Raw genomic sequence first — 16,866 nt, forward strand, 5'->3', positions numbered from 1 at the left:
AAAGGATTTGGCTAATTAAAGTATTTACCTGATCCTGAGTGGTTGGCGTTCAGACAGAGTGAAGCGTACAAAAGGAAAAAAGGAAGGTATGAGCAAACAAGACACAGCTTGATCAAGCAGGTCTGATTACATGAATGAGTGCAGACAGACGCAAACGCAAGTGTAAACATGTCCATTCCAGATGCCCGGTGAAGGAATATATATATGTGTGTGTATGTGTGTGTTCCATATGGAAAAACTCACCTACCAACTCACATTCTTATACAAATACACGGCAAACTGCGAAAGAATTAATATTCATTTTAAAGCGGAAAACTTTTGGGTTATTTAGAAACTTTCATCTTTACTGTGTATGTGTGTGTGTATAGATTTTATATTTTATACACCATTTTAAGTAGCCTTTATTTGTGACATATACATTACTGCACAGTGAAATTCTTTCTTTACATATCCCATCCTTGAGGGTTGGGGTCAGAGCGCAGGGTCAGACATGATGCAGTGCCCCTGGAGCAGGGTGGGTTGGGGGTCTTGCTCCAGGGCCCAATGGTGGGTAGCTTGAGCTCTGATCTTTCGGTCAACGACCCAGCCAAGCACTGTTGCCTCAAAACAAGAAGGTCCTGGATTCGAATCCACACAGGGTCCTTTCTGTGTGGAGTTTGCATGTTCTCCCCGTGCCTGTGTGGGTTTACTCCGGGTACTCCGGTTTCCTCCCACAGTCCAAAAACATGTACATTAGGTTGATTGGTAATTCTAAATTGCCCATAGGAGTGAGTGTGTGTGTGGTTGTCTGTCTATATGTATGGACTGGTGACCTGTCCAGGGTGTACCCCTGCCTTTCACCCAATGTGTGCTGGGATAGGCTCCAGCAGATCCCCGTGATCCTAATTAGGAATAAAGCGGGTATAGACAATGGATGGATGGATGTACATTTATACAGGGATGAAATGTTGACATGAATAATGAACATTTACACACACACACACACTTTCAACTACATAATGTAACTAGAATAATAAATAGGTTTATTAAAATTCTGAAGCAAAACTTTCAGAGACATGCTTTTCAGTTCACATTTAGACAGGTGTGATGTGGAAGGGATGATGAATCTGCCTGTACATGTACCTGCGTCCTCTTAAAGACTTAAATACTCCAGTGTTTATCACCTTGATCACCGGCTGCAGCTGCACCATGTGTGCAATTATCATCAACACCCAGCCCTGAAAACCCCTGGAAACCGGTTCACTCGAAACTCGCTGTTTATGGAACCGTTACTGTTGGAGAATAAATGCAAGAGTCTGGAGTTTGCTTCATACAGTCATGTCTTTTACATGCTCGCTGACGGAATTTCAAATTCCATTGCAATTGAGCTTTGAGTAAACAGGTTTCCTTGTTCCTTTTCCACTTCAAAGAAAAGTCTTGCCACTTTAAAAGGAACACCTGCATCCCTGCTGATTCATTCAGTTACCTGGTCAGCCAATCAGGTGGTGACGTTACGTTAAATCATTCAGATACAGGCCGAGGGTTTCAGGTAATGATCCCTTCAATCAACAGAATGGAGAAAAACGTGACCTCAGTGACCGACAGGTTGGTTTGAGTATTTCAGAGCCTGCTGATCTCTTGGGATTTCCACACTACAGTCTAAAGATTTTACACACGATCTTGGGAAAACTAAAAAGCATCCAGTGAGCAGTGGTTCTGGAACGCAGAAAAACACCTTGTTTGATGGGAGTCAAAGGAGACCGAGTCAAGCTGATGTTAACTCAAATAAGCACTCTTTACAACCGTGCTGAGTAGAAAAGCATCTCAGCAAGGTGCACAACACGTTGAAGCCCGAGGCAGACGTGTTGCAACCAGGCTAACGACAGGAATCTGGACAGGAGTCTACAGTGAGTCTTTCTTACACCAAACAAAAAGGAAAATAAAAGTTAATAACACATATAAAAGAGTCGTAGAATATTTGTGCTTGTGCATTTAACAATAATAGAGCAGTCTAACATTTCCAGCTGAATATCTGGTGCTCGTATATGTGTCTGGTGTAAACATGAAAATATATCTTCAATACAGTAAACAACAACAACAACAACAAACGAATAAAATGTACACCAAATGCACAGACTGTAGTCGTTTAGCTGTGCGTGTTATTATCATGGGCGTTTAACTGAATGGACTACTCTTACGCACATTTCTGACAGATTTACCCTCTGCATCTCTTTTCTGTACCCAGGCATGTAAACGGATGGCACGAGAAACTTGTGACTAAAGAAAAAAACAAAAATATTCAGGATAGTAATTGGGTGAATATCTGCAGAATAAATTATCTGACACAAAAATCACACATTTTGTTCCCATCAGATGACACTGTCAATATATAAACCAAATTATTTAAAAAAAATGATAATCATACAGTAGATGCTCCCTTATACCTATAGAAAGAGATATTTCTTTAATGTAGAGTCTCTATGAATGTGAAGTAGATTTCAACTACTGTTTCTTCTGCTTCTGCTTGTGGAAGAGTCTGGTGAAGGTGTGCTTCTTGCGGCTGGAGCTGGACACATCGGCGTCCTCTCCTGTGGAGCCGCTGTCCTCGTCCCCTGGGCTCTTCTTGCCTCTGCTGCTCTTCCCTCCTTCGGGTCTGTCTGTGTCTACCGGTGGAGTGCTGAGGGAGCGCGTGGACGCAGCTGAGCTCAGGCGGCTGGACTGGGTGTGGATCTCTCCCAGGCTGGCGCACTTCTCCATCCCGAAGGACCTCTTCGGGAAGATGGGACTGTCGGTCGAGCTGTATCCAGCCCCGTTAGGTCGGGAGAGGACGGACCTACTGCCCAGCGCTGTGGACGAGCCACGATGACTCTCACTGTAGTGACACAGAGACAGAGAGGAGTCCGAGTCCGAGTGGTTCAGGTCCCTGCACGAGCGAGACAGAACAGGAGGTTTATTAGGAGAAAGGAAATTTTGTGTTTGACATTCAGCAGTTCAGAATGAATAGAAACGCCAAGGTTTGGGTGTAACAATGAACAGGCATGGCATAGATGTTAGCATGAAATTCATTAAAAATAAACATTCTTAAAGAGAACATACTTAAAGAGAGAGAGAGAGAGAGAGAGAGAGAGAGAGACAGAGACAGAGAGAGAGCAAAAGGAGGGGGAGAGAGACAGACAGAGAGAAAGGGGGGGAGACAGAGAGAGAGAGCGAGAGAGAAAGGGGGAGAGAGACAGACAGAGAGAGAGAGACAAAGAGAGAGACAGAGAGGGGGGAGATAGAGACAGGCAGACAGAGAGAGAGAGAGACAGACACAGAGAATTAGTGATCTGTGGATCTTTGTGGTGAAAGTATGTTAGTGTAAACAGTTCACAGAAACCCCTGAACACCTTCATGGATTAATCTGATGGCTGTAGGGGACCAAGTCACCCTGTGATACTGTTTAAGGCTTAAAAACTACATGAAAGATGGAATTCATGAAGGACAGGAGAACCACACTGCAGGCAAAACACTAGAAGATATTCATTTTCAATAAGAGCAGAAAATTCACACCAACAGGAGGCACAGTAAGCACTGGTGATGGGCGTGGCCGGATTACACGACAAAGCCTAACTTAGAAAATGATTTTTATTATTTTCAATATATCTGTATGTAACATTTAACTCTAATGCTTGGGGAAAGATCTATGAAAGTGTTTGTAGGTGACAGCAGATGAGTTTCAGTGCATTAAAGAAACAGGCTTGCTGGCCTTGTTTTTTTTCTCTCCTGCCTGAATAATACCACAAACATGCAGTGTTACTGTGATTATTGCAGAAACATGCAGCACTGTGGGTGTCGCCAATCCAGGGCAGCATTTAGTCAGAATTTTAGTGCAAGATATGAGTCACACTCCAGTGGTTAGCTGCACCCTGCTGCAAAATTGTGAGATACCCGCTGCTCTCGGCTCTCCGGTGTTGCCGAGCAGCACTGAACCCCAGGGGCGGGAGGCCGAGCACCGCCTCCACAGAGTGGCAGTTAGACGAGCAGTAGAGCAGGCCGGCGTAACGAGAGCCAGAAGAAGAAGAGAGCGACGGTAGCAGAGGAGAAGTGATGGAAGGATGAGAGAGAGAAGAGTACAGAGAAGGTACAGGCAGGAACTCCAGCTGGCCTATGGAGTGGCTGCGAGCTTGGCGTGCGTGTGGGCGACGGGGGGGCCGGGGGGTATACAGGGGTGTCACTTCACCCTCAGTGTCCTCTACCAACCTCTGAGAGCTCAGCACCGGCTCGGCGTACTGCGGCCGCACCGACATCGCACTGGAAGCTGTAAAGAGCAACACATACAATGATAATAAGCATTTAATGAAATGTAGGTGTATTAGAGTTAATCTCATTAAAAACTAGAACATGTGGTACATCATGGGGCACTTTTACAGTCTCAGTTCAGTGAGAAAATGATCCTCTTTTGCTGTGTACATGGACGCACAAACAAAATACACCCATCAGCCATAACACTGTGAGCAGCGAGAGGTGAAGTGAATAAGACTGATGATCTCCTCATCATGGCACCTGTTAGTGGGTGGGATATATTAGGCAGCAAGTCAACATTTTGTCCTCAAAGTTGATGTGTTAGAAGCAGGAAAAAAATGGACAAGCGTAAGGATTTTGACCAAAAGGGCCAAATTGTGATGGCTAGACCACTGGATCAGAGCATCTCCAAAACTGCAGCTCTTGTGGTGTGTTCCTGGTCTGCAGTGGTCAGTATCTATCAAAAGTATCCCATGGAAGACTTAAAGGATGATCCAGATGTCACAGCACACCTTCAGGGATCTAGTGGAGTCCTTGTCTCGATGGGTCAGGGCTGTTTTGGAAGGGAAAGGGGGACCGAGACGATATTTAGAGCATAGGTCATAATGTTATGGATGATCAGTGTAAATTCAAACAAATGGTCTAATAATTATTTGTACACTTTTTTTTGGCGATTTCAACATGCACTTGGCAAAACAAATAAAAGCCTCTTCACCTCGTTCCATCATTTATGTATATTTACATTGCACAAATACCTCAAGCCCAGGCTTTTAGGTTTGTTTAATTAAATGTAATGTAAAACCAAACAGCTGGCACAACAAAAGTATTGATTTTTGTTTGGATTCGGACTCGACTAAAGGTCTTCTATCTGTGTAATAAACATTTGTCTTCCATTTTTGTGGGCGAGTGAAGTCTGATAACGCAGTGAAACACTTGTGTATGTGAGTGAATGCAGATAAGGTTACAGGAAGAAGAAAACTGACTAACAGGAAGTGCCAAGAGCTATGTGCTAAAACAACAAAAAACAATTAGTATAGCAGCAACACGATACAATACTGAAAAGATCATGTTAATGGATCAGAGATTTCAGTGGATGTACATATAAACACACACACACACACACAATAATGCATAACAGAGGCTGTGGCAGCTGTGTTAGTTGCTGAATAAAGAGAAAAACGAAGGCATTATTTACAGTTTATCAGGTTTTTGGATCAAATCAAACCTCTGGTCAGAGTAGTTCATTTATTCCAGTCCTTCAGAGTTGTAAGTTGTTGCTGTAGCACTGGACGAGAGGCTTCACTTACTGAATTTCATTTAAATAAATACCTTCATGGACAGTTTTGTTTATAGAAATGAACTGTCTGACCACACAGGAAGCAAAGAGCTGACTTAAACAAAATAATTCGCTCACAGGATCAGATTCGTCTCTAAACATCACGGCGTAAACTTTTGAATGGGGGAATAAACAATGACGGTAAATGAAAGCAGTGTCCTCGACTGGACAGAAGCCATCCCATCAGAACCTGACGTTCCTATCAGGCAGTAGTGACACTGAAGAACCTCTTTAAAGAGGAATGTGTTTAATTAGCCTGAGCTTAAATAAATTAATAAATATGGTGATCATTGATGTGGAGCGTAGGATGTTTGCTTCAGCATTTCATTTCCTTTCATTTCCAGCACTTCCTTTCACTGCAGGAACTAGCTGTGGGTTATAAATGTGACGGCTTTAGAAATGTCTCAACCAGTGCAGATTTTCAAATACCACCTATTTCCTGTATCAAGCAATCTTAGGGAGGGGAAGTCTGACTGCTTTAACACCTTTAACGTTAACAGGATGTGTGAAATGTCACATGCTGCTCATAGAAACAAGCAGATGTTCTGTCGGATGTAGAGATTCCACATTTTTAAAGGAACTATGATAAACCACAGTGCTGCTAAATGCTTAATTCCGATTGGTCAGGAAATCCATCCATACACATTCTATAACTGCTTTATTCCTAATTAGGGCCACGGGGATCTGCTGGAGCCTATCCCAGCACACATTGGGTGAAAGGCAGGGGTACACCCTGGACAGGTCACCAGTCCATCACAGGGCCACATATAGACAGACAACCACACACACACTCACTCCTATGGGCAATTTAGAATTACCAATCAACCTAATGTACATGTTTTTAGACTGTGGGAGGAAACCGGAGTAAACCCACACAGGCACGGGGAGAACATGCTCCACACAGAAAGGCCCCTGTCTGTTCGAACCCAGGACCTTCCTGCTGTGAGGCAACAGTGCTAACCACTAAGCCACTGTGCTGCCCCAGGTTAAATTAATGTATATAATCTAATTCATTGTTATTTCTAGACTGGATATTCTGAACTGCCCCTAGGTGTGAATGTGTGTGTTTGTTAGGTGCCTTGTGATGGACTGCTGTCCTGTCCAGGGTATATATTCAAGTCTCATGCACTCATCCTGACACAAGCCTGATCAGGATAAGTCGCATTTCGGATACATTCCTGAGCCCTAGTATAACTTTTTCTAAATTCAATATATTTCAGGTGGACTTGATGTGACTTCCAGTCTGAAAGCCTGAGTGGAAACCAGGCACCATCTATGAAAAACACATGGAAAGCATTTGTAAACATGTCTGGAGAGTCCTGACTCAAAACATGCAAATATTAAGGCTTTAAACCTGTTAAAGCAAGCTGGACAGACAGAAGTGATCCTACAGAGACACTTCAGGATGCATTTAAATCCTTCTAATGAAAAATTAAGGATCTGCTGGCTTAGGAGTTAGTAGTAGACGCTCCAGAAACAGGAAGAAAGCGGGGAAAAAGGGCGGGATATGAATGTATATGTTAGGATTGGCTGAGATTATGAGGAGGTGATGCCAACCAGAATGTTTCCATAGGCTCTCTGAGGCCACAGGCCAAAGGTCACTCACACGCCGGTCCATCTGCCAGGCGGCATCTGTAAAGATCAGGCAGTTAGAACAGAGCTTCACGAACTCATCGTTTCTCTATTAATAGCTCAGGCTTAAAAGACTGGAGCAGTCACTCAAGCTCTGCTGAAGGAAACTTTCATTTCCAGGTTTTCATTCAGTGCAAGAGTGTGTGTGATTATGTATGTACACACTGATCAGGCATAACATTATGACCTCTGACAGTTAAAGTGAATAAGACTGATGATCTCATCATGGCACCTGTTAGTGGGTGGGATATATTAGGCAGCAAGTCAACATTTTGTCCTCAAAGTTGATGTGTTAGAAGCAGGGAAAAATGGACAACCGTAAGGTGTCAGGGCTGTTTTGGCAGCAAAAGGGGGGCTGACACAATATTAGGCAGGCAGTCATAATGTTATGCCTGATTGGTGTATATGTGTATGTGTCTGTGTGAGGTTGGGGGTGAACTCACAGCGAAGAGTTCCAGGGGACAGTATGTCCTCGTCCATATCATCCAGATCGTCAGAAAGCAGCAGGTGCTGTGGAGGGGCGGTCCGTATCCCCAGACAGACAGGGTCCAGGTTGAGAGCTGAGGCCAGAAAGGGCAGGCCCGGATTATTTACAATGCCCAAACCTGTGAGAGACTCGATCTGCTGCCAGCGATGTAGCTTCTCCCTTAGAGCTGCTGTTACCTCCCCTAAAGCCTGTCTGTAAGGAGGACAGTAAAGAAAACGATATGAAACTTATTTGGTGCATGTAACAGGAACAGTATTTTCTTCCACTGAAACAACATCTAGCTCATTCTTTTTGGGTTTGCACAAAACATCATAGGTTTTGGCAAGATATATTTTCTTGGTATTCTGCAGCACATGACCAGATTTTAATACCCCAAATGGAATTGTCCGTCTTCAGCTGCTGTGATATATTGTAGCATTAATGCTATGTATAGTGATGGCCAAGAGAATTACACTATATTGCCAAAGATTTTGGGAGACCCCTACGGATGAGTGAGTTTGGTGTGGAGGAACTTGACTGGCCTGCACAAGTCCTGACCTCAACCCCATAGAACACCTCTGGGATGTATATTGGGCGTGTGGAAATCTACTTCTCCACCATGTATTCAGAGATGGCTCGCAGAGATGGTCTCTACCTCACATCTTTAACAAATACAGATTAACGAAACCCCTTAAAAACTTTCTGAGGTCCCTTCCTCTAGCATTTATATGACAGTGAAATTTCAAGATTTTGACATATTTGTGATAGTAGTTATATGCAGATTTCTATCACTCTACCAAAAACAACGTGTAGCTAATGTTTATCGGATTTCAGAACGGACACAATCCTGCCTGGATTAGCATAATGTGCTCATAATGCGCTCGTCCGTTACAGACTTACTTGGCTGATAAAATTTTGTGGTCAACATCGTCCAGTGAGGAGCTGTGAGCCACGTGGAATGTCCCAAACAATGTGCCTCTCTTCTTCTTTATCTTCTCTGCCTGTCGGGACAAACATTTACAAAATGTTGTGATTGGAACAATTTGATGATGTGTGTGTGAGAGAGATAGAGAAAGAGAGAAAAGAGAGAGAGAGAGTGTGTGTGTGAAAGTCTCACCCCTTCCTTAGCCACCAGAAGCTGTTTTTCAGCATTCTGTTTCTTGACGTTGTAGTACAGCACCTCCACCTCGTGTGTGACCTGCAGCCACTTCTGTAGAGGTTCAGGAGGAGACCAGCCCCTCCTCGACTCCAGCTCCTTCTCCGCCTTCTTCAGAGCTGTGCGCACCTACAACACACACACACACACACACGCACACACACATGCACACGCACACACACACACACACACACAGTGAGAGGTGAAGTGAATAAAACTGATGATCTCCTCCTAAGGATTTGAGCGAGTTTGACCAAAAGGGCTAAATTGTGATGGCTAGACCACTGGATCAGAGCATCTCCAAAACTGCAGCTCTTGTGGGGTGTTCCCGGTCTGCAGTGGTCTGAACCTATCAAAAGTGGTCCAAGGAAGGAACAGTGGTGAACCCGAGACAGGGTCATGGGCGGCCAAGGCTCATTGATGCACGTGGGGAGAGAAGGCTGACCCGTGTGATCCAAAAAGCAAACTTTTGGTTTAAGAAAAAATATCTAGATGTGAGAAATATTAGTTTCATTAAAATTGATGATCAAGAAGTTATACTTGATTTGTTAATTATGTTCTTAACATTTAGTATGTTTATTATTTAAGTGAAATAATACTGACAGTCCATCCCTTCGTGTATGTGTGAGTGTGTGTGTGTGTGTGCGTGTGTGACACCTGCTCCAGCTCCTCCTCAGCATATTTCTGACGGCTCAGTTCGTTCTCTGTGCCCTCACGCAGCTCTCGGAGTCTCTGAGCCTCATTTTTAGCCTCATTAATCTCATCTCGCAACTTCTGCTCCAGATTCACCTTCTCCACCTCCACTGACCGGTGCTCGTCCTGCGCTATCTGGAGCCTACACACACACACACACACACACAATTTCTTTCCTGTTATAACAGAACTTCACCCCCTCACCAGCTTCTTTCATATTTCTCTCTTGAATCTAATAAGATAAAGAAAATGCAGACAGTTACTGTCCAAGCTGCTGTTATGAAAAATATTAACACCTTCTGACCAATCAGATTTAAGAAGACCACATTTCAGTATAAAAAAAATAATACTTGTCACTTCAGACCACTGGTTCATTTTCATGCTTCATTAAATATCTATAGATAATACTACAAATTGCTAAGAAAAAATATTATGCTTGTTTCTTTAACAAATTGCTCTCAGGCTGCAAGTCAATGCATGACCCATGTGACCCACCCACCCACACACACACACACACACACACACACACAAACACACACACACACACACACACACACACACACACTGCAGTTTTTCTAGTTTTTCTAGTTTTCAGAAAGTACTTTACCCAGTGTAAGATTTATGTATGGCGACTTGTCTTGTAAAATAGACTTGCAGTTCTTAAGGCCACCACCAGAGGGAGACTAGTGAAGGCAGTAGTATATGGAGTAGTACATGTGCACGCGACAGGATTTGCATTTCTAACACTTTAAGATCATCTAATAAACCTCTTTATCTCAGGGATAGAGATGTGGAACAGAGCACTCTCTCTCTCTCTCTCTCTCTCTCTCTCTTTCTCTATATCTCTCTCCCTCTGTCTGTCTGTCTCTGTCTCTCTCTCTCTCTCTCGCCCCTCCCTCTCTCTCTCTTTCTCTATATCTCTCTCCCTCTGTCTGTCTGTCTGTCTCTGTCTCTCTCTCTCTCTCCCCTCCCTCTCTCTCTCTCTCTCTCTCTCTCTCTCACACACACACACACACACACACACACACACACACACACAGAACAGTGTTTTTCACACTCCTGTTTTTCATTTTTTTCATCTAACTAAAACCATTACGAAGCGTTGAAACATTTAAGAATGTGGACGAGGCTGAAGAGACGAAGCTAACAGGACAGAGAGTGGGAGTGGGAGTGACTCTGCTCTGCTGCCGTCATCGTGTGTGCAATGCTGATGCGATCGCAGTGTGAACAGGAAGTGAGGTATAAATCAAGCTGGCTGTTATGACACTAGAAAATGCGTGCAGGCATTCTACTGAGAATGGAACAGACGGCAGCTATAATACTCAACCAAGACTAAGAGTAGACACTACAAAGATAAAAAAAACTAGAAATACTGTCTTATTCACTAATGTGGATAATGGCAGTGAGCGAGAGCATATTTATTGCTCTCGGTGTCTGTTGTAGATGGGACATTATTTACATTTACATTATTTACTGTCCAGTGTCACCCAAATAAGGATGAGGTTCTCTTCTGAGCCTGGTTCCTCTCAAGGTTTCTTCCTCAAATCATCTCAGGGGGTTTTCCTCACCACCGTCACCTCAGGCTTCTCATAAGGGATAAATGTTAGGGAATTTTAGGGTTTATTATTGCACCTATTGATCAAAACGGACAACTGGAGCATGTGCTAATAGTGGCACATTTGGGCAGAAATCATGCTGCCCCATGCTCGCTCTGGACAAGTGTAAGGATTTGAGCGAGTTTGACCAAAAGGGCTAAATTGTGATGGCTAGACCACTGGATCAGAGCATCTCCAAAACTACAGCTCTTGTGGGGTGTTCCCAGTCTGCAGTGGTCAGTATCTATCAAAAGTGGTCCAAGGAAGGAACAGTGGTGACCCGTCGTTGTTGTAACTTCAGCTGTATTTAAAATGTTTTCATTTCAGAGATATCTTTAGTTTTTATACTGTATTAAGAAAATAATTAATAGATAAATAAAAACAACGCAGAATTGTAAATGATATTAAAAGACTTGAGAAAGGGAGCGAGTGCGTCAGTTTATTCATTCACAAAACACAAAGCTCTCGCGCAGCAGACTGACAGGATGAAGGTCAGCGTGGCGGGCAAAAAGTCAGTGCCATGCTCCAAGCAGGACTTAAGGTGAAGAACAGAAAGTGACCATGCCACACAATGTGCTCCGGCTTTCAATGACCAATGAAAAAAAAAATCACTAAATATATGGCACATTGCTTCAGGTTAAAGGAAATAAAAGGGTGTGCTGGTTTCATGGTTGCATATTTGCTTTACATGTCAAAACATGAAGAAGTGCTGTGAATTCCAGCTGAGACAAAATCCCAGGCTTCTGGAACATTCTCTTAACTCTGGTGCTTGAATAACACATCATCACAAATCAGATTTTAAGAAATCCTGATACTTTATATTGCCAGAAGTTTTGGGACACCCCTCTAAATCATTGAGTTCAGGTGTTGTTTTTCAGGGGTTGGGCTCGGCCCCTTAGTTCCAGTGAAAGGAACTCTTAATGCTTCAGCTTCATACCAAGACATTTTGGACAATTTCATGCTCTTTGTGGGAACAGTTTGGGGATGACCCCTTCCTGTTCCAACATGACTGTACACCAGTGACCAAAGCAAGGTCCATAAAGACATGGATAAGCGAGTTTGGTGTGGAGGAACTTGACTGGCCTGCAGAGAGTCCTGACCTCAACCCCATAGAACACCTTTGGGATGAATTAGAGCGGAGACTGTGAGCCAGACCTTCTCGTCCAACATCAGTGCCTGACCTCACAAATGCACTACTAGAGGAATGGTCAAAAAATTCCCATAAACACACTCCTAAACCTTGTGGAAAGCCTTCCCAGAAGAGTTGAAGCTGTTATAGCTGCAAAGGGCGGGGCAACTCCATATTACATTCATGTGCATGTAAAGGCAGATGTCCCAGTTTTGGTCTGGCTCTCAGTCTCTGCTCTAATTCATCCCAAAGGTGTTCTATGGGGTTGAGGTCAGGACTAAGGGCAAGTCTTTGAATCCATATACAGTATGAGTTCAGAGAAACACTAAATTCTGGGTGTTGTTCAGGAGCAGATGGTTTAAACCAGACATAATAAACGTAATAAAATTTCCATTTAGTGCAAACACTGGAAAGAAGGAAAGAGCCATCAACCGTCTTCTGCATACATTACAGATGCTCACAGATGCTCAGAAAAGATTCTCTGTGATTGAGAGGAAAGAGAGTATAGCTGTTCTCTTACTAATTCTAATAAGCCATTTTATATAGGCTGCTACAATATATAATAATAGTCTAATAGGCGGAGAGCTTCGATAATAAAACTAAAATCTGGCAACACAAATTTTCAATTTTAATTCCAACAAAATGATGACTTCTTTAGTCTAATATGAATCTTTTAGTCCCTGGCTGTTACTGATTGTATGGAAACGTGGTGCGATCATTAGAAACTACACCAGGTGTTGTTAGAACATTTCAGAAATGTTATATTTGCGACATTACACCCTAATGAATACTTTATGGACTCTTCTGCGATGGCTGACAAACAGAACTGAGACTGACCATGGCATGGTGGAGATGAGGCCTGAATCCTGTATGGTTTAAATTAGAGCTCTTCTAAAGAAAAACAAGCTCAAATCAGTGACCGCAAAGGAGCTGTGACCTGCGCTAAAAGAGATTTTTTTTGCTGAAAGCCACGGCCGAACAGAGCTGCAGTCAAACAGTCTGGATTGTCTGAAACAAACAGAGTGGATTCGCTGCAGAGCTGTCCGGCTTCTCTTTTGCCATTTAAGGACTTTTGGCGGAGGCTTACATCAGCCAGCCGAAGTGAGCTGCCTCTATCAGCAATATCAGACTGCCTGGAAATAAAACATGACTTAAAGGAAACACTGCAGCATATCTCTGATAGAACAGAACTCACTTTATGTCTTTTCCTAGAATATATACACTGAATATGAAGCAATACAGTTCACACTCACATTAAGGCAGAAAAATGCAGTTCAGCGGTTTGTGTACAGCAGGTCTGTCAGGTGCCGTCTAAAATGGCCTCTGGAAAATGCTAACCTTTGTGAAACAAAAGAATTCTCTCCACCAGTGCCAGATGTACTCACTGACCAAGTACCATGTGTAAACCTAATCCTTCAGGCAAGTTACCCAGTTACATCGGCCAATCATGCGACAGCAGTACAATACATAAAGTCAAGCCTTTAGGTAAACATCAGAAATGTCTTCCCATCGACTTTAACCACGGCATAGTTGCTGACAATCCAGAGAGGCTGAATGAAGTATTTCAAAACTGGGGAATCTCCTGGGAACACGTCAGGTGTCAAATATTGAGACGAATGGACTATAACAGCAGAAGACCATATCAGGTTCCACTCCTCTTAGCCAGCAACAGGATTCTGTTTTGTTTTTTGCTAGTTACGATGCTTTATTTTTATTAATATATTTTACCAGTTAATGTTAACGTCCACAGACTGAATGTACCAGACTACTTTATTCTTAAAGAGATCCAGATTTGCGCATTTAGCCTGCTAGTATTAGTTGTTTTAATGAATAATGTCTCGCACCTCCAGGGTCGGGAGTTTGCATGTTCTTCCCATGCTTTGGGGATTTCCCCTGAGGATTCCCTCAAATCCAGTGACATGTAATGTGTGATTGTGGTTGGTTGGCACCCTATCCAGGGTGTCCCCCAATTTGTTCCCCCAGTCCCCAGGGATAGACTCCAGGTTCCCAGTGACGCTGTGTGGGGTAAGCAGTACAGAATATGAAGGTATGTATTTAAAATGTCCAATCCCAGACCCTTAGATAAAAAAGTAAATAAACATTGAGGCAAACGTAGCCCAATTCTACAGGATAACTGAAGATTTGGCAACCCTGGTGTGATGCCATGTGTTAGAGAACTTATGTATTGTTGTTAGCAACAGCTGGACACACACACACACACACACACACACAAATACACCATGACACTAAAAAGTATTTTGTATGCTGGAAAATGTGAGAGCCCCAATAAATAGTTGTGTGCATGATTGCATATGTATAGGTTTTCTGAAAAGTTAGCAAACTATCTAAAGATAGCAGTGAAGTTAAATATGGTTCATGAATCCTGTCAGGTGTGAGCAGCGAGCAGGTGATGCTATCCGGCGTGTCTTTGTGTCATATACTGTATAAAGTGTGAATTACTGATTCTCACACAAAACCTAATATATCATTCATCATACATGCAAAACAATTTTTACCTGTACTGTGGCCTTTAACACAGCACCTAGGTAAATATATGGACATGATAGAGCCCCGGAGTGGGCGTGTTTATGACCATATATGGAAGTTTGTATGTAGGAAGAAGAAGTCATTGGCATCCATATACTGTATATTATGATTTTTTTTTTTTTTTTACAGATTTCATTAAATAATGTGACCTGAAAATGACAGGATTTCTAGCCATATTTACCTCTGCCGCTCAGTTTAATTAAGGAGTGTCAGAAAGCATAAAATTAGTTCTGCTCCAAAATGTTTTAAGGGCAAGAGTCCATATACAATATGAGCTCAGAGAGCTCCTGGAAAAAGTGTGAGAAAAACACTAAATTCTGGGTGTTGTTTAGGAGCAAACGGTTTAAACCAGGCATAATAAACGTACAAAAATCTCCACTGGAAAGAAGGAAAAGAAGAAAAGAGCCATCAACCCATACATTAGCTCAGAGATGCTCAGAAATGTTTAGTGTCTCTGCGATTGAGAGGAAAGAGAGTATGCCTGTTCTCTCATTAATTCTAATAAGCCATTTTATATATAGGCTGCTACAATATATAATAATAGTCTAATAGACGGAGAATATTTTGTTAATTTTGATTCCAACTGGTAAAATGATGACCTCTTTAGTCTTATATGAATCTTTGTCTTTTGCTGTTTAAGTAAAAGCTGTAGTGTATTGCTGCAGGAACACTGATGCAGCCAGCAGAGGTAAAGTGTAACAGATGACACTCACTTTTGCTGAAGGTCCAGAAGACTCTGCTCTGCTCTCTGCAGACCTTCCAGGTCTTTCATCATCTTGCTCATGTGGTCCCTGGAGTTGCGGCTCTGGATGAAGGCAAACCAGCAGCCTGCTACACCAATTACAATGGACACCACCAGCACCAAGTCCTTCAAGGTGCTGTGCCTGTTCACTTAAAAAAAAATAAAAATAGCAAGAAGGTCAGTTGAATGGTTAGTGAGCAGCGGTGCTAGGTGTACAATGTGCTAACGTGTGCTATGTGTTACAAAAAGAAGGTTTGGGTCACTGATCGGAAGGTTGGGGGTTCGAGCCCCAGCAATGCCGAAGCTACTGCTCTTGGGACCTTGAGCAAGGCCCTTAACCCTCCCTGCTCCAGGGGTGCTGTATCATGGCTGACCCTGTGCTCTGACTGTTGCTTTCTAATAAGCTAATAATCTGGGATATGCGAAAATAGGGGCAGTGGTAATTCTAGTGGTTCAAGCCCCAGCACCACCAAACTCCACTGCTTAACCCTCTCTGCTCCATTGGTGCTTTATCATAGCTGCCCCTGTGCTCTGACCCCTGGGTCTCTGTATAGAGTGTGATATATTCTAGCTAAAGAACTTAAAGAACCGTTTCCATACAATGTTTTCTATTATTGTTGCAGATCTCATTTCCTCTGCTGTTTCTGTCACATGTGGCATTCCTCAAGTATTCAAATTTAGAGTCTATTATATTGTCCTTATTACAATTATAACCTCTTTCTCTTTTTCTTTTTTTTTTACATCATCATCATCATTTGCATGAAGCTAAATGTTTGTGGGCTGTGTGTACTGTGCATTCATTTCTTGAAATAAAAGTGTTATGCAAACAAGACTTTAAAGAAGTAATAACTAATAAATACTAATGTCTTTTATTTCTCCTTTGGTTGTATTTCATCATGTCAGATTCACTTTGGGGCTAAAATTGTTTTTTTTTTTTGCTTATCCCAGCTAGTTAAGAAGTCATAGTTCAGAGTCAGATCCTGGAGCAGAGAGGGTGAAGGGCCTTGCTCATGTGGGCAACGGTGGAAGCTTGATTCAGATCAAAATTTTAACATACACTATATTGCCATAAGTTTTGGGACATTGGCCTTTACATGCACATGAACTTGAATGACATCCCATTCTTAATCCTTAGGGTTTAGTATGCAACTAGAACAGCTTCAATTCTCCTGGGAAGGCTTTCCACAAGGTTTAGGAGTGTGTTTATGGGAATTTTTGACCATTCCTCTAGAAGCGCATTTGTGAGGTCAGGCACTGATGTTGGATGAGAAGCCCGTTCCATGAAGCTCTCTACACACTGTTCTTGAGCT

The 16,866-nt window shown here is 42.7% G+C and overlaps 1 protein-coding gene across 2 annotated transcripts in view; it reads right to left on the reverse strand.

Moving 5' to 3' along the window:
* Positions 1-996: 996 nt before the first annotated feature.
* stim1b (stromal interaction molecule 1b) overlaps positions 997-16,866 on the reverse strand; it is a 33,983-nt gene continuing 18,113 nt past the window's right edge. Inside the window, exons 7-14 of one of the 2 annotated variants that reach the window (XM_058415508.1) lie at positions 15,528-15,705; positions 9,508-9,685; positions 8,812-8,979; positions 8,595-8,695; positions 7,672-7,907; positions 7,154-7,228; positions 4,219-4,276; positions 997-2,902 (exon numbers count right to left, since the gene is read on the reverse strand). In XM_058415508.1, the coding sequence (XP_058271491.1) occupies positions 2,482-2,902; positions 4,219-4,276; positions 7,154-7,228; positions 7,672-7,907; positions 8,595-8,695; positions 8,812-8,979; positions 9,508-9,685; positions 15,528-15,705 (1,415 nt within the window). In that variant the 3' untranslated portion in view covers positions 997-2,481. The remainder of the gene's footprint in view (positions 2,903-4,218; positions 4,277-7,153; positions 7,229-7,671; positions 7,908-8,594; positions 8,696-8,811; positions 8,980-9,507; positions 9,686-15,527; positions 15,706-16,866) is intronic. The other variant, XM_058415509.1, reaches the window with a different exon arrangement.

This window comes from Hemibagrus wyckioides, linkage group LG18, assembly GCF_019097595.1.
Source record: "Hemibagrus wyckioides isolate EC202008001 linkage group LG18, SWU_Hwy_1.0, whole genome shotgun sequence".
Classification (NCBI taxonomy): Eukaryota; Metazoa; Chordata; class Actinopteri; order Siluriformes; family Bagridae; genus Hemibagrus; species Hemibagrus wyckioides.